Source organism: Antechinus flavipes, chromosome 4 (assembly GCF_016432865.1).
Source record: "Antechinus flavipes isolate AdamAnt ecotype Samford, QLD, Australia chromosome 4, AdamAnt_v2, whole genome shotgun sequence".
Taxonomy (NCBI): Eukaryota; Metazoa; Chordata; class Mammalia; order Dasyuromorphia; family Dasyuridae; genus Antechinus; species Antechinus flavipes.
This window is the reverse complement of record NC_067401.1, coordinates 116880840-116901688: the sequence shown is the minus strand read 5'-3', so window position 1 is coordinate 116901688 and position 20849 is coordinate 116880840. Positions and strand designations below refer to the sequence as shown.

The 20849-nt window shown below is 32.8% G+C and overlaps 1 protein-coding gene across 1 annotated transcript in view; it reads left to right on the top strand.

The window, feature by feature from the left end:
- INTS2 (integrator complex subunit 2) overlaps positions 1-20276 on the top strand; it is a 50261-nt gene extending 29985 nt beyond the window's left edge. The window contains exons 16-25 of the mRNA XM_051994116.1: positions 2254-2358; positions 4574-4738; positions 7798-7999; positions 8598-8723; positions 11140-11341; positions 13400-13615; positions 14064-14171; positions 16888-16993; positions 17911-18087; positions 18304-20276. Of these exons, the coding sequence (XP_051850076.1) occupies positions 2254-2358; positions 4574-4738; positions 7798-7999; positions 8598-8723; positions 11140-11341; positions 13400-13615; positions 14064-14171; positions 16888-16993; positions 17911-18087; positions 18304-18473 (1577 nt within the window). The 3' untranslated portion in view covers positions 18474-20276. The remainder of the gene's footprint in view (positions 1-2253; positions 2359-4573; positions 4739-7797; positions 8000-8597; positions 8724-11139; positions 11342-13399; positions 13616-14063; positions 14172-16887; positions 16994-17910; positions 18088-18303) is intronic.
- The last annotated feature ends 573 nt before the right edge of the window (positions 20277-20849 follow it).

Genomic DNA, 20849 nt, shown 5'->3' with positions numbered 1-20849 from the left:
TAACTTTTATGGTCCCCATTCTCATAGAATTTGTGGCCTAGTAAGTTGAAAAGACATATATAGATAGCTGAATTTACATGATAAATGCATTAAAGAGGTATAAAACAATGCTGTAGGATGAAGATCAGGAAAGATCTTAAAGGAGGCATTTAAGTCATATTCCAAAAGCTGGATAAAAATTCAAAAGGTGAACAGGGAGAGAGGAGACCTTTTAGATACATAAAGAAAGACATGGAAGTGGGAAAGATCATGATGTATTGGGAACAGTCATGTAGTTTGGCTGCTTTCATGGATTGGGCTGGGATAGTCAGCATTCGAGAAGGTTGCCTGCTTCTTGTTGGTAATTCTTGTTATAAGTTTTATTACTGCTTGTCATATTCTTATAACTTCAGTATCTTGGTAACTTCTCTTCAAGTTAAAACTATTTTTATATTACTATGCATTCACTGCTGTCTTAGAATGGATATTTAACCAATGTATTGCAAACTTTCATGTGTCCTGTTGTCTAAAATATCCTCAAACTAAAATACTGTTAAAAATAATTTCAGAGCATGAAAAAATAATTTATTTGATCTACATAAATGTCTTTATACCTGGGTTGTACTAGGCACCATCAAGCAGATTTGAATAGATGTAGATCTCAAATGATTTACAAAAGGTTTCTTTGTATCTTGATCACAGGAACCAAGGCTTTTTCTCTCTTTGTTCCATTCTGTCATACATCAACTTGCTGAAAAAATCAGTTGCCTCTATCTGGAATAAGAGGATTTAGGTTCAAATCCTAGCTCTACCTCTTGCTATGTTTGTGACTTTGGTCAATCTTCTTGTTCAACTTCTCTCTGAGCAAGTCACTTAACCTTAGTTTTCTCAATTGTAAAATAGCTATTTTATATTAATCAGTCAATTAGCATTTTAAAGTGTCTGCCTTGTGCCAGATGTTGTGTTAAGTGTTTGGAATACAAAGACAAAGCGGAAACAAAACTTCCAAACACTGCCGAGCTTACTTTTTTCCCTCCCTAGTAGAGGGCTTACTTTCTAATAGAAGCGACAAGACAAGATATATGCAGGTATACAGATGGACAGAATAGGAAAGGGAAAGAGACTAGACTTGTGATTAGTAGAGAGTGCCTGTTGGGAAAATCCCTCTACTAAGCAGATTAGTGCTGTCTCTGCAAGTTAGTGTGTTGGTTGCCTACAGCACTAAGAAATTAAGTGACCTGCCCAAGGTTATATAACCACCATGTGTCAGAGGCAGACCTTATTGGCTCCAGTGGTCCTATTTCTAATGAATAGTCCACCCTGCCTTTCAACACACAGACTGATTGTTCTCTCTATCTCTCTCAATATAAAATAATTTTTGGAGAGAGGATCTTCAGGAAGGGCCTCTCATAGAAGATGGTGCTCAAATTAAGATTGGGTTGTTTGGATTGCTTCTGAGGTTGCTTTGAGCTCTAAATCTATTATTCTATGAGCTATAAAATAAGAAGGTTGGACTACTTGATTTTCAGGTCTAATGTCTATGATTCTTTCTGTTGACGAGAGGGGATATGGATAGATCTATTGTTTCTGGGGAGGTATAAGGCCCCCTTGTCTTTTAAGCTTCCCAGTCAACTTGAGGTTTTCCTTTTGTCTTGGCTGTCTTTTCCCTTAAAAAAAAGAGCCCTTCTATCTTAAACCTTTAAATCTGCATATAACAGATTGAAGTTTCATATCTGGATAATAGTTAAGTTAAGAGTAATAATAGAATATAAAAATAGAAGATTTTAACCATGTTTTGTGAGAGTACAGTACCCTTTAAGTTTTGCCCCGTAGTCAATATAGATGGCATGCTATAAATATTTGTTGTTTGACCGTGTTTTAGGATGAAAAATGAGAAAGTACTCCTTCTAATATTTAAAATATTTTGGGGGCTGGGATCTATGGTGGGAGGGGAGGGTATTTGAATGAATATGATTATATGCAATTTAAAAGCTGATTTGGAAATTGGACAGTAGTTAGAAATCTTTACGGATAAATAAATATGCTAATCTTTGAATCCTAACTTTTCCTTTAAATGGTATTATACTGAGGGATCAATAACTTTTGAATTAAAGCATATTGATAATTCTACACCTTTTATGAGCTATGAAGTTGAACGCAAAATGAATTAACAATGGATAGGCCTTCTTGAATTTTCATTCATAGTTTGGATTGAAACTTTAGATTTCAGATTGGTTTAAATGTGTTTATTGACATTTATCTTTATCTGACCAGCTGCCATGCAGAGAAAACCTAAATCATACTCTTCCTCTTTAATGGATCAGATTCCAATCAAGTTCCTCATACGACAGGCTCAAGGACTACAGCAAGAATTGGGAGGTACATTCATTGTTTTTATTAGTCTTTTAATGCTATTACTTGTTTATTACTTTGAATAATTTATTTCCAAAGAGATGCTGGTCTTATTTGTACTCGGTCCTTTTTTGTTTTGTAGAAAAATATGAAGAAAAATATCCCTTTTTGTAGCAATGATTTTTTTTTTTTTTGGGGGGGAAGGGGTTAGAACATATGTAGTTTAGAAATAATAATATTCCTTTGCATTTTTTTTGTATATGTTGTACATTAATTCTTTCAGCTGTTCTGAGCAGGTAAGAAATAAATATTGTCATCCGTAATTGACTGATAAGGAAATAAGGACAGAGAGATGTAGAGAGGGCACTATAAGATAGTGGAAAAGGCTAGTCTAGGAGTCAGGAAAATGTCTAAACCCCAGATACCTGTTTTGCCACTAGCGAACTGTGACCATAAGCAAATTATTTATATACCCTGTGCTCTAGTTTATTCAACTGTTAAATGATGAAATTGGACTGGTTCTATCTCTGATATGTTGTGAGTCTACAAGTTTGATTTGCCTTGACATGGCCTAAAATAATGTTTCAACTCATGCTATGCTAGATTATATTATTTATTTGGGTGATGACTTTTCATTGAAAAGATTTGATAAATTTCTGAGCATGGAATTTTAGAGTGGAATAAAAATTTTCTTGTCAAGACAAGAAATGTTTGAACTAATGTCTCTTAACTATATAATTTTTGAACAAAAACACCAAAGTTTCTTCAATCACAGTAATGACAAAATTCTTTTAATATTTATTGTTTTATCTGGAATCTCTTTTACTTAAGGAGAATTTGCAACCCTGTAAATTTTCCTAGCATATGTTGGAATATGCCCAAGTCATAGGTGTATTTTAGTTTTTGTTTTACATTATATCATGTTTAGGTTAAAAGCTCACAAGAAGGTTTTTGCTATGTATAGTTAAACGTTATCTTTAAAGTGCTTAAAAATTTCCAGCTAATTTCAATTATGGCATTTGTTATTAGGATGGTTGTTATCATTATTGTTAATATTTATTAACAGTATAGTAGTGATAAAGGCAGGTAATGGAAACTGAGATTTTAATTTTTTGATAACAGGGGATTTTGATTCCATATTCCCTTTACCTTTTTGGAGGGCAAAGGTGGAGAAGATCTTTTTTTTTTTTAATATATATTTTATTTTATAATAACTTTATATTGACAGAATCCATGCCAGAGTAATTTTTTTACAACATTATCTCTTGCACTCACTTCTGTTCCGATTTTTCCCCTCCTTCCTTCCACTCCCTCCCCTAGATAGCAAGCAGTCCTATATATGTTAGATATGTTGCAGTTAGATATGTTAGATATCCTAGATACAATATATGTTTGCAGAACCGAACAGTTCTCTAGTTGTACAGGGAGAATTGGATTCAGAAGGTAAAAATAACCCGGGAAGAAAAACAAAAATGCAAATAATTCACATTGATTTCCCAGTGTTCTTTCTTTGGATGTAGCTGCTTATATCCATCATTTATCAATTGAAACTGAGTTAGGTCTCTTTGTCAAAGAAATCCACTTCCATCAGAATACATCCTCATACAATATCATTGTTGAAGTGTATAATGATCTCCTGGTTCTGCTCATTTCACTTAGCATCAGTTCATTAAGTCTTTCCAAGCCTCTCTATATTCATCTTGCTGGTCATTTCTTACAGAACAATAATATTCCATAACATTCATATACCACAATTTACCCAGCCATTCTCCAATTGATGGGCATCCATTCAATTTCCAGTTTCTAGCTACTACAAACAGGGCTGGGGTGGAGAAGATCTTAATGCAATAGAAAATTCACTGGCTTTGGAGTAGAGGGAGGACTGGAGTCCAAATCTTGAGCCTGCTTCTTATTGCTTGTGTGACCTTGGGCCAATTAACCTCTCTTCTCTATAAGTGGGTAGGGTTGAATGGTTTGTCTCTAAGGTTGTTTCCATCTCTAAATTGTGTTTTAAGTATATGATTCTAAGCACTTGCTTGCTTGCTTCTCCTTCAGAAACTTAGTTGGCCACTGGAGCCAAGTTTAATTGATCCATCATTAGGAGAAGCAAGTGTATAGTCATCCATTGTGATTGAGTATTAGATAATATTTGTTCATTAAAATTGGAAACTGAGGAAGGGGAAAGAGATCTTATGAATATTTTAACATAAGTATTCTAACTTATTTATTGCAATTTTTTAAGGGTTACACTCTGCTTTATTGCGTCTTCTTGCAACTAACTATCCACATTTATGTATTGTGGATGATTGGATTTGTGAAGAAGAAATTACAGGGACAGATGCTCTGCTACGGCGAATGCTTTTGACCAACACTGCCAAAAATCACTCTCCTAAACAACTTCAAGAAGGTGTGTTAAAGTTTTTTTTTAATTGTTTTATGTGCAGTCCCTGTTAGTTCTTAATGCTACTTAATGTTATTAAATATTTAAATATGATGGAATATTTTTCTTTGAAAGATGTTAATAGTTTTTAAAGTAAGCAGTTCTAAATTTGTAGTTCTGAGGACTTTTTTGTTTTTCTTTGTTGAATTGTAAAATTTTTTTCCCTTGTAGATTCTTTATCATATAAGTGCTTATTATATTTCTTGAGGACTGTTACTGAACAGACTAGACTAGGAGCATAATTTGTGGCTGTGATCACTGTGTTCATAGTAGGAATAGTCATCTAATATGTGTCCAAATACTGAAAAAGAGACTTTTAGGACAACCTTGGCAAGATAGAATTGACATAATTCATTGCAAATAATAGTTGCTTAATTTATGTTAAATTAATGAATTTTTGGACCAGACAGTTCTCTGAATGCAGACCTCTGTCAGAATGTAGATAATGGTTTTTACTATTTGAATCAATTCTTATAATACAAGTGGGATTAGAGATAGTGACATTAATTTTTTTCCACTCTTACTCTTGCTAATATCAAGATATTTCTTTTTTTTTAAGAATCAGGGCAGTTAGGTGGCACCTAACTGTGGATAGAGCACCAGCCCTAAAGTTTGGAGGACCTGAGTTCAAATGGGATCTCAGACACTTAACACTTCTTAGCTGTGTGACCCTGGACAAGTCACTTAACCCCACTTGCTTCAGCAAAAAAACCAAAATAAACAAACAAACAAAAAATCAACATTACTTGGAATTCTTGAATAAAGATAAATATTCTGTTAGGACAAAGCTAAAAATCATATAGAAAAGTTTCCAAACTTTTTTTATTTTTTAAAAAATTACACATATTAGTGCTAGTCTTACAATCAAGAAGGATCAATTCAATTTTGGCCTACCTACTCATTGTGGGAACCTGGGAAAATTATTTAATACCTATTTTCTTCAAGGTTTTTACTTTTAAAATAAGGATCATGATAATATCTACCTCCCATATTGTTGCAAGGATAAAATGAGATGATAATTGTAATGCAGTTAGCATAGTTTCTGGCATATAGTAAATGATGTATAAATGTCCGTTAGTGTTATTATATTGATTTTAACAAAATAACAGTAATGCTTTTATTTTTGTATTCTCTTAATTTCTTTTTTCTTCTTGGTACATTTTTTGAGTTTTGTGGCATAGAGAACAGAGAACTAGTCTCAAAGGCAGCTAGAGCAAGGTACTAATCCTATCCTTGATGGCTAGGCAAGTCATTTAACTTCTCAATACTACAGGGAGCTCAACTGAGGCAGTTGCAGGGAAGGTACTGATTTCCATTGGTAAAAGCAGTTTCTGAACCTGTTATGTACCCATGAAATCATCAATTAAGTCTTTCTCCCTATTACTTGTTTTTATACTATTGCATATTTTTGTGCATATAAAGTATAATTTTGTGTTTGAATCTTTATATTTCTTTGATATTTCTTTTTTTTAAGAATCAGGGCAGTTAGGTGGCACCTAACTGTGGATAGAGCACCAGCCCTAAAGTTTGGAGGACCTGAGTTCAAATGGGGTCTCAGACACTTAACACCTCTTAGCTGTGTGACCCTGGACAAGTCACTTAACCCCACTTGCTTCAGCAAAAAAACCAAAATAAACAAACAAACAAAAAATCAACATTACTTGGAATTCTTGAATAAAGATAAATATTCTGTTAGGACAAAGCTAAAAATCATATAGAGAAGGATCAATTCAATTTTGGCCTACCTACTCATTGTGGGAACCTGGGAGAATTATTTAATACCTATTTTCTTCAAGGTTTTTACTTTTAAAATAAGGATCATGATAATATCTACCTCCCATATTGTTGCAAGGATAAAATGAGATGATAATTGTAATGCAGTTAGCATAGTTTCTGGCATATAGTAAATGATGTATAAATGTCCGTTAGTGTTATTATATTGATTTTAACAAAATAACAGTAATGCTTTTATTTTTGTATTCTCTTAATTTCTTTTTTCTTCTTGGTACATTTTTTGAGTTTTGTGGCATAGAGAACAGAGAACTAGTCTCAAAGGCAGCTAGAGCAAGGTACTAATCCTATCCTTGATGGCTAGGCAAGTCATTTAACTTCTCAATACTACAGGGAGCTCAACTGAGGCAGTTGCAGGGAAGGTACTGATTTCCATTGGTAAAAGCAGTTTCTGAACCTGTTATGTACCCATGAAATCATCAATTAAGTCTTTCTCCCTATTACTTGTTTTTATACTATTGCATATTTTTGTGCATATAAAGTATAATTTTGTGTTTGAATCTTTATATTTCTTTGATATTTCTTTTTCTTCTTAGTTGTTTTAATTCAAATACATTCTTTTTGTTGACTTGCCACAATTTATTCAGTGATTCCCCTAGCATTGAACATATGTATTGCTTAAATTTGTGCTATTGCAAATAAAGCCAATAAATAATTTTGTACAAATAGATCTTTACTTTTTAAATACATCTTTAGGGAATAGTGGGGGGATCATTGGATTAAAGGCTATTATTCAGTTTTGAAATTCATTGTGTATTCAGAGTTTTCAGAAAGATTAAACCAGTTCACAGCTCTAGCATATATGATTTTTACCTGTTTTAATATAGCTCCAATATTATATCATTGTTTTAACTGTCTTTGTTGTATTAATAGGTGTAATGAAAAAAAATTATTAAGTGCTTACTTGGGAGTTCTTAATTTGAATTTCTCTGATTATTAAAACTTATAGTTTTTCAAGTGGTTATTAACAATTTGTTGCTTTGAAAACTGCTCATTCCTCCTTTGACTATTTATTTATTGGACAAAGCTCCTAATTGTAAGGTTAGCTAAAACTGTAAAATTATTATGACAGAATGTAATGTTTCCATTTTAGTTTTTAGCCACATCTTTTTCTTGAGTTATTGAAAATATTGGACCAGGGTAATTGTACAAGACATAACATTATAAGAGTATAATATTCTTGCCAATAGCTTTGGAAGGTTTGAGTTTGTATAAATTCTGTCTTTTCTTTTTAGCATTTTCAGTGCTCCAAGTAAGTCATACACAAGTGATGCAGATTCTGGAACATTTGACTCTGGTTTCTGCTAGTGAACTTATACCATATGCAGAAGTTTTGACATCAAATATGAACCAGCTGTTGAATTCGGGAGTTCCACGGAGAATTCTTCAAACAGTCAACAAATTGTGGATGGTTCTTAATACTGTGATGCCTAGAAGGTACTTCTTTTTATTGTTTAAATGGCATAAACCATTTAATTGACAGCAGGGACAATATATTTTATGCCAATCTTTGAAAAGTCTTTTCATCAGTAATATCAATCATTATGGGACATTTATCTTCTAAGTGGTTAGTAACTTTCATGTTAAAATCACTAAATAACATTAATAAACTTTAAAGATAGGCAAAAATGATATGAACTTTGTCATAGATGAAGCAGTGTTTTTAACTTGCTTTTTTTTATTGAATAAAAAGTGAATTTCTAGTTTCTTTCAGCTAATTGCAGTGATTTGACTTGTTTACTTACTGTTTGACATACTAATATCTAATAAAAAAGTGGATATTCATTGCTATGATGAATGAATTTTAAGATATTTAAAAATGCAAGTTTTGATTTTACTTTTCTACCTTTTATTTTGATGAAAAAATAATTTACATTTATGTAGTAGCTAACTATTTAAAGTAGATTTACATCTGTTGTCTCATTTTAATCTTTCACATCCTTTCTGATATAGGTAAGACTTTAATATCTTGAATGGATAGGGTTTTAGATAGGTTGAAATAATTTTTTGAATATTTGATTTATTTTCTTATCAGGTTATGGGTCATGACAGTTAATGCACTGCAGCCATCAATGAAGTTAGTTAGACAGCAAAAGTACACACAGAATGACCTGATGATTGATCCTCTCATTGTCCTAAGGTGTGATCAGAGGGTTCACAGGTAAATGTCATTTAATATTCATGTTCTTCCATAATACTGTGCTTTGGAGATTTTCAAGAGAATACAGCATTTAGTTAAGTTCTATATTATTACATAGTGTTGATAGAGAAGCTAACTTGTAGTCTAATCAGTATTTCTTATACTTATTATTCCTGAACTTTGTAATCCATTGGTAAATATTTAGTATATGATTTACCAAACCCAATTATAGGGAAATGTAATGTTAAATAGATCACTTAGTCACAAGCCAAATAAAAATTCTTTTAACAAGTACAAGCATATTATTCAGTGAGGTAAATAAGAATAAGAAGTAAGGAAATAAGAACAAACTATAGAGGCAGCTAGATGGCACAGTGGATAGAGCACCAGCCCTGAAGTCAGGAGGACCTGAGTTCAAAACTGGCCTCAAACACTTAATACTTCCTAGCTGTATAACTCTGGGGAGGTCACTTAAAACCAGTTGCCTAAGCAAAAAAACAAACAAACAAAAAAACGCAATCAAAACCAAAAACCAAACCATAGGGCAAAGCTTAAAAAGTAATTATAAATTGTTATACATTTAACTTAAGTTTCTTTCTTTAAATCAAAACTTGAGGAAAAGGAGGAATAGTTCTTCAGGCTTTCTGGCAAAAGGAGAGGTGATAGTTGCAATGTTAAAATTGGCACGTTGTACGGTTAGGTCCATTTCTATTGTAGTGTGACTCAAGATACTTTAAATGAATCAGTAAACTTGTAAAGCAATTCTTCCTACTATTTTCAGGAAATTGGTTTCATTATTTCCACATTTATCTGTAAAGTTCATATAGAATTGTTAACTTTAACTATGAAATGTATTGCATGTACTCATTCACACATACTTCTTTATTATATTCCTTCTGTGTGCAGAGCACTTTGGAGGACATAAAGAAGCATAACAGAGTCTGCCTTTGAGGTCTCACTGAGGATACAAAACAATACAGGAAAAATTAAATAAAAATACAAGTCAGTATATGATTAAAGTAAAAAGTTGAATGTAGTGACAAGTGAAATAAACAGGCATTCAGAAGAGGTAGACTCACTGTATGCTGCTCTGGTCAGAGAAAGTTTCTTGGAAGAGAAGTTAAATTGGACCTTGAAGTGTGGATAGCAGTTAGAAAGGGACTCACATTTCAGACAGAGGAAAAAGTGATTAAAAAGTAAAAAGAAATAGGAATAAAGGAGGCTTATTAATGGCAATAATGAATAATGAATAATGCTATTTATAGCAAGACCAGATTGATGGAGGACTCACTTTGGGGAATAAGGGTTATAAATTCAACTCTTATTGTAGAAATCTTTTGAGTAGTAAGATAAAAAAGTTTTGAATTTGGTATTTTATAGGAAATAACAATGGCATCAAAAGTGTTTTATTGTTGTTTTTAAAGCGGGAATGATTGGACGAAGATAGTTTAATTAGAGTTATATAGAATGGATTAGAAGGTATTGATACTCTGAGAAGTAGTGAGACTAGCTAGTAAGGTGTTTCTTTATTTCATGTATAAAGTGATAATGGCCTGGCTGTTTTAGAGCAGTTATAATGCAAATAGAAAGGAAAGGAAAAAGAAAGAAAATGTTAAAAAGGAAGAGCTCAGTAACTAGTTGTGGTGGAACAAGGGAGGAGGGGAAGTAAAACTATGAACCTGACTTAAAGCCTAATTTATAAGGATAATAATGATTCCATTCTTTCAATTAGAGAAGTAGAGAATGGGGTGGACACTTTTGAGGGGAAGATGATGAGATTGGGTTAAAAGTTTTAAGTATTGTTGGAAGATTGGTATGAGAATGTAGCAGGCAGTTAAAGAAGGATCCTGGATTTCTGAATTGGCTAGGTATGAAGAGACTTCAGTTTGAGCATAAAACTATTACATGTCCAAGAGTTTTTTAATAGGAGGAAAAAGCAGAAAATTGAATTTGGACCTTGGGAAATACCTGCTGTTAGTGGGCAGTAGATGGGGAAAAAAAAACAAGAAAAGATAGAAAAAAGAAAAGAGTTAAAGATGTTGAATTTAGACTCTTTCCATTACTTTTCTTCCCCATTTTATCAATTATCACAATTTTGGGGGTATGGCTTTTTTTTTTTTTTTCATCAGTGAGTCTAAGACACAGATTTGCAGATAATAACTGTAGAAAGTAATTATTGAAAACTTGTTATGTATCAGTCTTGGGCTACATTCTATATTTACATTAAGATTATAGTCTTTATTTGTTAACATCATCTTGAAATACAAAGGAGAATGAGGAAAAAATACATTATATTTTCATTTTTTCTAGAGTTAGAAAATCTTTGTAGGGGAAAGACTGTTATTCTATACTGTTAGCTTTATTTAACTGTTCAATATGTAATATACTCTAGCTAATTGTACATATTTTTATGTTTTTCCATTTTTTGGTGTGTTAGATGTCCCCCTCTGATGGATATTACTCTGCACATGTTGAATGGGTATCTTCTTGCTTCCAAAGCCTATCTTAGTTCGCACCTGAAGGAAACAGCAGAGCAAGATATTAGACCTGCCCCGAATAATACACTAGGCTTAGTGGTTCAGGCTGATGCCCCGGAGGTTACCAGAGAAGAATTAAAAAATGCATTGCTGGCTGCTCAGGTAATATGCATATAAAGCATCTTTCTGTTGTATGAATTTGGTTCTAATATGAGTCAAATTATCTCCCTTTTGTACAGATTGATATATGGGACATTCTTTTTACTATTAGAAGCCCTATTGTTAAAGTTTATGTTGGTGCCCAGCATTAGTCATATTGAAAAGTTCTGTATTGATGAAATCAAAAGGGATCTTGGTAATAATAAATTTTATCATCCATCATAATTTGGAATGTTTAATCCTTCCAATAAAGTTATACCCTTATAATTTATTGTGTCATGGCAAGTGATCACTGTCCATGGATGGAACCTGTGCCCTGGCAGATCCTACCAAATTGAAAAGACTTTTTGAATAGGAGTCTGACTCTAATCTCTGTCCTTATTGTCCAAGGATCAGCCTTGCCAAATAATGAGAATTATTATTACTCAAAGTAATCAGCTAATGACTATTTTGGCCACATAGTTCATAAAAATTGCTAAGATACAGAGACCCTGTAATATGCATTGGTAGAGTAAATATCTATGTAGATTAAGTTACAGGTCCTTTCAAATATTGAAGAAGTTGTTTGGACCACAGACTTGAATTTCTGTATCTTGGTATGTAGTTTTTTTTTTTTTTTTTTTTTTTAATTTTGGCATCATTATACTTAAGTTTTGTTGTGTGATATATAAAACTAAAATAGGGTGAAACAAATTTTTATCTGACCCTCCAGTAAGCCATGACTTTTATATCCTTGAAGGAGTCTTGTAAAGTGTTATGAGATGACAAAATATAAAATGCTTTTAGAACTTCAAAATGGAAATATTTGCTAGAGTAAGGTCTTGGAACCTAGGGTGTGAATTTTATTTTCTTTTTGGCATTTTTGATAATTATATTTCAGTATAATTGGTTTCCTTTGTGATGTTATGCATTGTATTTTATTCTTTTAAAAACATTTTTCAGATTTCATTAGACTTCATTAGACAAAAAAATAGACTAAGAAAGCCTAAGATACAATTATTATTTGAAATTTTTCCACTAGAAAGAAAAAAAATAATTAGAATGGGTCTAAATAGTGCAAATGATATGACAAGATCATCCCAGATAACAATATTTGTAGTTTCTGAATTATTAAGTCCGGACTAGCTCCCTGGAGGCCTCAGGATCAGCTAGAGTCAGGATAAGTAAAAGTCTTTGGTCTTTAGGGGGAGAAGCAGGCAAACTGCCAGGAGTTTTGCCAAAGATCTCTTCTTGATTCTGGAGTCGAGACTCTCCACCTTTCTCCTCCTCATTCTGTAGCCTCTGATTACCTGAACACCAAACATTTAGCAAGCAAGCATCCAACAGTGAGAAGAGCCATTTTTCCAAACATATGCTAATAGACTCATTGTCTCATCTAGAATAGGTAATTAGCCTGAAGTGCTAGGTTGTCTGATTTAAGCATACCTTTTAAGAGTTTCAGCCCTTTACACTGAATGGTTAAACAGAATGAAAGTTGGCTTTTAACATGTTGGTTAACAACAAATCGTGATAGAGATATTTTAGTAAATTTTCATCTGTTGAGACAGGGTTGTTAGTGATAGTAGTGACTACTAGCAGGTTAACTCCCAAGAAATTAATTTATTTGTTACAAGCCTTCTATCAAGATAAGATATAGGCTATTCCCTTTTTTGCCTCTCACTTTAAGGTCTTAAGTAGGCCTCTCCATTATGAATGAACATCTTACTTTGACATTAATATCTTATGAGGGATTAGTCGGCAGTCAGGAGAGAGTAAGAATAGAATATAAGATGGTTCTTTAGAGGACAGGATAGGAAAGTAGATGGGATAGGAAGGTGCTGAAGTGCTAATAGGTATGGGTATGGTAGCCAGAAACAAACTGCCTACTTCACAGTGGCACTTAAGGTAGGCCCAATTGCTGCTCAAAAGCTCCATATCTACATTGCTAACTTCTCTCCTTGGCTTGTGTTTTTGACAATTTGTAAATTACAGAAAATTAGATTATGTATATAGAACCATATAATATCAAATTTAGTTTAAAAACTAGATTTCTTACATTCATTGTGTTTCATTTCTTTGTAGGACAGTGCTGCTGTCCAGATTCTCTTAGAAATTTGCCTTCCTACTGAAGAGGAGAAAACTAAGGGTATTATTCAGAGTGCTACTAATAATAAGGGAATCGAAGAAGGAGAAGACAATTTGCTTTGTAATCTTCGAGAGGTTCAGTGCCTTATCTGCTGTTTATTACACCAAATGTATATTGCTGATCCCAACATTGCTAAACTTGTTCATTTTCAGGTTTGTTTTCAAAGAATTATGCTTTGTTTTCATTTTATTTTTTTGGGGGGATAGCAAAAGATAATTGAAGTGGGTAATGTTCCTGGAATTTCATCTGCTATTATGTTCAGTTATGGAACTGGAAAAAATTCAGATGTTTTAGTAATAGCACTTTTCACTAAGGTATTTAATTAAAAAATGAAAAGTAAGACTGCAGTGAGGACAGTTGTCTTGAAGTACTCCTTTTTCCCCCTTCTCCGTGTAGCAAAAAAAATTTTTATTGGCCATTGTATCTGCAGGTGGGGTATGTGTTGACTTTGAGGATTTGCTTTGTTAAGACTGAGCTTGATTTCCATGTCTATGAAATGAGAATAATAGTCTACTCAGATTTAATGACTTAGTAGCTAAAAAATACTATTAATTAATAATTTGTATCTAATCAATGTTTTTTTCCTTCATATTGGAATAGGGTTATCCATGTGAACTTTTGCCACTGACAGTGGCAGGTATTCCTTCTATGCACATCTGCCTGGATTTTATTCCTGAGCTAATAGCTCAGCCAGAACTTGAAAAACAGGTAATGAATGTATCGAGGTTTTCTAGTAATTTTTGTTCCATTTTGAGTCTTGATAAGAAGTTTTAAGTATTTACCTCAAAAACATTTGTCACTCCCATTTATTATTTAAACTAAGTTATAGTCTCTTATTGATCTCCTAGCTTCCAAATTTTTATTTACCTTATATAATTGAGATTCATTTTCTTAAAATATGACTTTTAGCTCATTATTTACCAAGTCCCAAACTTTCTCCAGTATTTACTGAATTAAATCCATATTCCTTAGCCTTACCAGGACTTTTGTACCTTTCTATTATTATTTTCTATTACCCTTCTCCTTGACCATCAGCCAGTAGAAATTATGTCATTTGCCAAATATGTCTTGATCTTTTTTTCCTAATTAACATAATTATAAACTTAATAATCTTATTTATTTTTTTTAAATAACTTTTTATTGACAATCCATGCCAGGGTAATTTTTTACAGTATTATCCCTTGCACTCACTTCTGTTCCGATTTTTCCCCTCCCTCTCCATCCCCTCCCCCGATGGCAAGCAGTCCTATACATGTTAAATAGGTTACAGTATATCCTAGATACAATATATGTATGCAGAACTGAACAGTTCTCTTGTTGCACAGGGAGAATTGGATTCTGAAGGTATAAATAACCTGGGAAGAAAAAAATGGAAGCAGTTTATATTCATTTCCCAGTGTTCTTTCTTTGGGTGTAGCTGCTTGATTAATTGAAACTGAATTAGATCTTTTCTTTGTCAAAGAAATCCACTTCCATCAGAATATATCCTCATACAGTATCGTTGTTGAAGTATATAATGATCTCTTGGTCCTTCTCATTTCACTTAGCATCAGTTCATGTAAGTCTTGCCAATCCTCTCTGTATTCATCCTGCTGGTCATTTCTTACAGAACAATAATATTCCATAACATTCATATATCACAATTTATTCAACCATTCTCCAGTTGATGGGCATCCACTCAGTTTCCAGTTTCTAGACACTACAAAAAGGGCTGCCACAAATATTTTGGCACATGCAGGTCCTTTCCCTTCTTTAGTATCTCTTTGGGATATAAGCCTAGTAGAAACACTGCTGGATCAAAGGGTATGCACAGTTTGATAACTTTTTGAGCATATAAACTTAATAATCTTAGTAAGTGTTAGTAATTTATGTTCAGGAACTTCAAAATCACTTCATCTCATAGTAATCTTCTAGCATTTCTCCCTGTGTTTTACTAATTACTGTGACCTTGTGATCCTTTTTGTATGATCCTTTTTGTATTTTCCTGAGCTGTCACCTCTCTTGGGCTATACTCTTTCTTCCCATTTTTCATCCTTTGGAGAACCAGTTCAAGTCTTATAATTATCTTCTTCACTTTTATCCATTGTTTGTTTATCCTGTTGCTATTCATGCTTTGCCAAATCCCAACTTGGATTACTTGCACTATCTCCATCTTTTAGCTAATCGCTGATGTGAGCTGATGGAAAGTCAATTTAATCTTATTGAAACAAAGCAATCCTTGTACATAGTACATATAGATGCGTAGTATCTTTTCAAACCTCCACTTTTATACTTCCTACACTACTTCTTTTCCCACTCTGAGCTGAGGATGTCTGCCATAGTATGCCATCTTTGCCATACTTTTTGCCTTAATTCTCTTTTCTCTCTTTCTCCTCATCTCATATATCCCTGACTTCATCCACCACTATCTTTTTCTGTACTCTTATTGCTGATGAAATGTGGACTTTTTCATCAAATTCAAGCACGTCACACATCTTCTTGATCTATCCCCTCCTATTTTCTTTAACAGATTGCCTCCACTATTGGAGGTATTCTCTAATGTTTAATCTCTCCCTTTTTATTATTTAATTTTCTGCTATTCACAAAAATACTCAGCTCTCCCTTGTCTTTTAAAAAATGAGTTTTTACCAACTCCATTAGTTTTCATCCCATATTTTTTTCCCCCTTTTCAGCTAATTGCTTTAAAAAGGCTTTCTACTTTAGTGCCTTTACTTCCTGTCTTCATTCTGTTCTTAAAACCCCTTGTAGTCTGGTTTCCAACTTCATTTTTCAGATGAAAATCCCACGTTACCAATTACCACATTACTCAATTACAAATCTAATGACTTCTTCTCCAGTCTTTTAAAAATATCTCTGTAGTATTTGACAGTGTTGGCCACTCTCTCCTTTTGGACACACTCTTTTCTTTTTGGTTTTCATGATATCCATTTTCCTCTTCCCTGTCTTAATACTCTTCTCAGTCCACTTGGCTGGATTTTTATATTGCTTCCAATAGAAGTTGGTATCTTTTGAGCTTATGTCCTGAGCTCTCCTGAAGTGTCTTATGCTCTTGTGTGGGTTCAGTTCATCTCTTTGCTTCTAATTTCTCTACCTAGCCCTAGTGTCTTTGAACAATTCTAGTATTGAATTATGAACTGCTTGGACATTTTGAATTGGAAGTTGTATAGACTTTCCCACTATGCCAAAGCATTCATGATACAGAGTTAAGCTCTCTTTGCTGTAGATTTTATGATCCTTTGCTTCTTTACATCGATTGCACTTGAACACATACAAGACAAAATACCTCCGTCTTGAAGCCCTCTTCTTTACTAGATTATTATAAAATCCTTAGAAGAGATGATCTTCATCTTGTTTTTCCTCCACAGTGCATATTGGTTGACTAAATGCCTTTGAAACATTTTAACATTTCACTTTTGCTTTTCAGGTATTTGCTATCCAGTTACTTTCTTACTTATGTATCCAGTATGCTTTACCAAAATCACTGAGTGTGGCTAGATTAGCTATCAATGTCATGGGAACAATGCTGACAGGTATGCTATTGGACTGCCAAGAGACATGGTTCACTTTATAAATTTTGTGATTTTAATAAGGTGATTTGAGTTGAATTGTTACAATTCATCATTTTGCATATTTTAAAACGATAACTATATAATCCTAAAATAAAAACACATTTAGTATCTTTATAATTTGTGAATTTATTTTTATTATTGATAATGACTGCTTATATTTAAAATATGACAAGTATTTTTTCAATTCACTACAAGTCTACCTTACCTATCACAGACAGGATGCATTTACAGTGACTTGAAAAAAAAACTTCATATTTTTTTAAATGCAGTTAATGGCCTAAATTACCTTCTATATATAATTATCTGAAGCGCTTGTAATATATGAATATCTCAGGAACTTAAGAATAATAACCAAAGTCTTATTTCTAATTCATGCTTCTTTCTGTAGAGTAATTCCAATAAAATATCACATGCAATATTAAAGGTTAAAGTATATTAAATGTATCCATAGATTTCATGGAACTTTGTAATTTGCCATTACTAACTTTTAGTTTGTAGATTAAAATGATAAACACATTTTTGTTTTTTGTATCACCTTCATTTCTAAATATATCCCTCTTTCTTTCTCTGCCCAGCAAGTACTTCCTTGCAACAAAGGTGAAAAAAGGAAAAGTAATAAAAACAAAATAAAGTAATAAGATATAAAGTAATAAAATACAATATATCTCAGCAAAAACAATCAACATATTCTTGTCTGAAATTATATGCAGTATTCAATACTCATGGTCTCCCATCATTTTGGAGATAGGGAGGTATATTTTATTCAGTTCAATGCAAAACATTTTAAACACATGAATTTTGAAGTACTTAAAGCTATGCTTTGGATATTAGCATTCACATTTGCATCTCTTCAAATCTGCTTTATTTTCTTTCAACAGTTTTAACTCAGACTAAGCGGTATGCTTTTTTCATGCCAACCCTGCCAAGTTTGGTGTCTTTTTGTCAAGCATTTCCTCCACTCTATGAGGACATTATGTCTTTATTGATCCAAATAGGACAAGTTTGTGCCTCTGATGTAGCTACACAGACAAGAGACATAGACCCAATTATTACACGTAAGTAATTATCTTGATTTCTTAAAATTTTTATACATGTATACAAAGTCTTGAGGTCTTTAAATAAAGACCAGTTATATGGTAAGGAGCCTTATTTTTTTGGCATGGCTTAAAATAGTCACTGAATTCTTTCCAACTCTTGAGGTTCTGTGATTCTTTCAACACCAGACCAGCTTCTTTTGTCTTGATTTTGGTATCTTCTCATTTTACTTTTAGGTCTTCAGCAACTGAAGGAAAAACGAAGTGGATGGTCTGGTATCTGCAAAGACCTAGCTTATAAAAATGGAGCCAGGGATATAGGAAGCATGGATCCTGATGTGCAGCTATGTCAGTGTATTGAAAGCACAATAATTGAAATAATAAACATGAGTGTTAGTGGAGTTTAAAAAAGAAATGAATGAAATTGAAATTTTGTGCAGCATAAAAATACCATAATTCTGCATTTGATAACAACTGTTAATATTGAATGGGAACATTAATGTGTTGGAGTTACAAAAAAAAGACAACATACAACTGAACTTAAACTTGACTTTGTTGAAAATTATGCTTTATATCTTGCCTTTTTGGGGATGAAAGTATATGGATCTAGTTTGCTGGTATGTTTGTCTGATAGCAGTTGTTAATTGAGCTTCTTTCCAGTGATTTCAGCATCATGTCTATCCTCTGAAGTGAGAAAAGCATATATCATGCTTCAATTTTCTTTGAAGTCTGTAAGTAGACTTAGTGTTCATTTTGGCTGTCAGCTTGGGACTGAGTGCTGTAGTGATGGCAAAGAGAAAGAAGTATCAGAAGGGAGAATTCAGGGAAAATCAGGGGTTAGATATCCAAATAGAAACCTCAAGGACTTGCAAGATAAATAATGCAAGATGAATTCTCATTCTCAAGGATTAGTGTTAAGAAAACTAAGAAAATCAATTCCATGGAATTGCAGTTGAGATCTTTAAAAATTCTACATATATGCTTCAATTATTGCTATTGTGTGAAGCCATATGTCAAAGGTACTTGAATAATTTGGAATTTTATGATATTGGTTTAAAAGTGTTTACAGAAACACCTTTTTGCAAAGCAGATCCTGAAAGGTCTAAGTTAATTTTTAAAAAAGTTTATTTTTATAATGTTAATTAACTTATCTAATGTTTAGAGGGGTAAAGTTCAAAGATACCTAATTATACAAAAATTAGAGCAATAAAACCTATTGAGTTAGTGATCTCTTGACTTGTCATTGAGAATTCTGTATTCCAGGAGGTCTTTGGCAAAAAAACAAAAACAAAACAACTCTTCTGTGTTTGTGCACATGCTATTATGTGCATGCACATAATAATAATTGTGATCCTCAGGAAAGTTGGGTGGTGGGGAATGTCATCATAGTAAGTCATACTATAGTCCTATATAGGTAACTTTCTTTTAAGTTAGGTATTCTTATGTGAAGTCAGGGCCCCAATCTTCATTTTGTATGCTGAAGTAGATATACTTTTCTTTTTTTTTTTTTTTTTTGGTGTACATGAATGATAAATTCTTGCACTCTGTGCTTACAAATGAAAGTAAATAGGGTGATAAGAGCATATCACATAGCATTTAAGGAGTTTCACTTTCCTCCTGGTACATAGTTATATCCCATTTCCTTCATTTTTAAAATGGGATTATATTGATCTTTAGGAGGGTCAAATAAGAACTTTTTTTTTTTTTTAGAGATCCATTAAGTGTACAGTATCACATTTCATAATATATTTATAACTTTTCTTACATTTAACTTTTGGTTAATAACCCTAGGGCAAAATGAAAGCATTTAAACTAGCATTGCAAGAATTTTCATATTTTTAATTAAACCAGTTTTATATTCCCATAAAGAAACAACAGTTGCTGCTTTCTTTTAAAATCTTCAACCTTGTATTAGTTTGAGTGCATAGGTCTTTTCTTGGAGTTCAGAAAATGTTGAAGTATATTTTCTAACAAAATGAACAATACACATTCCAATCTATTTTTTTTTCAAAGACTACTAGTCAGAACTTGCTGTTACATATTTGTTGATCTGTAAATAAAAGATGTAAATACATTAGAAAATTTTATTATTCATGTATTTTATGTTAAAGTAAATTTTGTCACAATGCAATATAATATTTTTGATTTGAGGAAAAATGTGTGCAACTTTTGAATATTTGTTTATAAATCTTCATACTCTTGGTATCAAATGGACTTGAATTTTTTGTTGTTGTTGTGCATTATTTCAAATTAATTTTGAACCAAGAACTGCACTTATTAGTTTATGTCAATTTAAGTTTCTTTCTTTAGGACCTTACTTTAAACCCAAATTACTCTGACTCTCTTTAATTGACCAAGTATAGGTCCCAGGGCAAGCCCCATTTGGTTATTGTTTGAGCCCTGGTTGGTTAAATGCGAATGTAAATAGCAATTGTTTCTATTTTGGCCAGAAACTCTGAGGGTCCTCCTTTCCCAGATTGATCTTTTTTTTTTTTTGACTTGGTAAAAGAGGTCATTCTTTGCTTCATTTCTTACCTAGTCTTAATCATTGATTGAGTGTTGCCTTAGTCCAAGGGTCCTGAAACTATGGGCCAGATGCGGCAGCTGAGGACGATTATCCCCCTCACCCAGGGCTATGAAGTTTCTTTATTTAAAGGCCCACAAAACAAAGTTTTTGTTTTTACTGTAGTCTGGTCCTCCAACAGTCTTAGGGACAGTGAACTGTTTGAGGACCCCTGTCTTACACAAACAGACCTGGTAAAGACTTTAGCTTAAAAAGATCA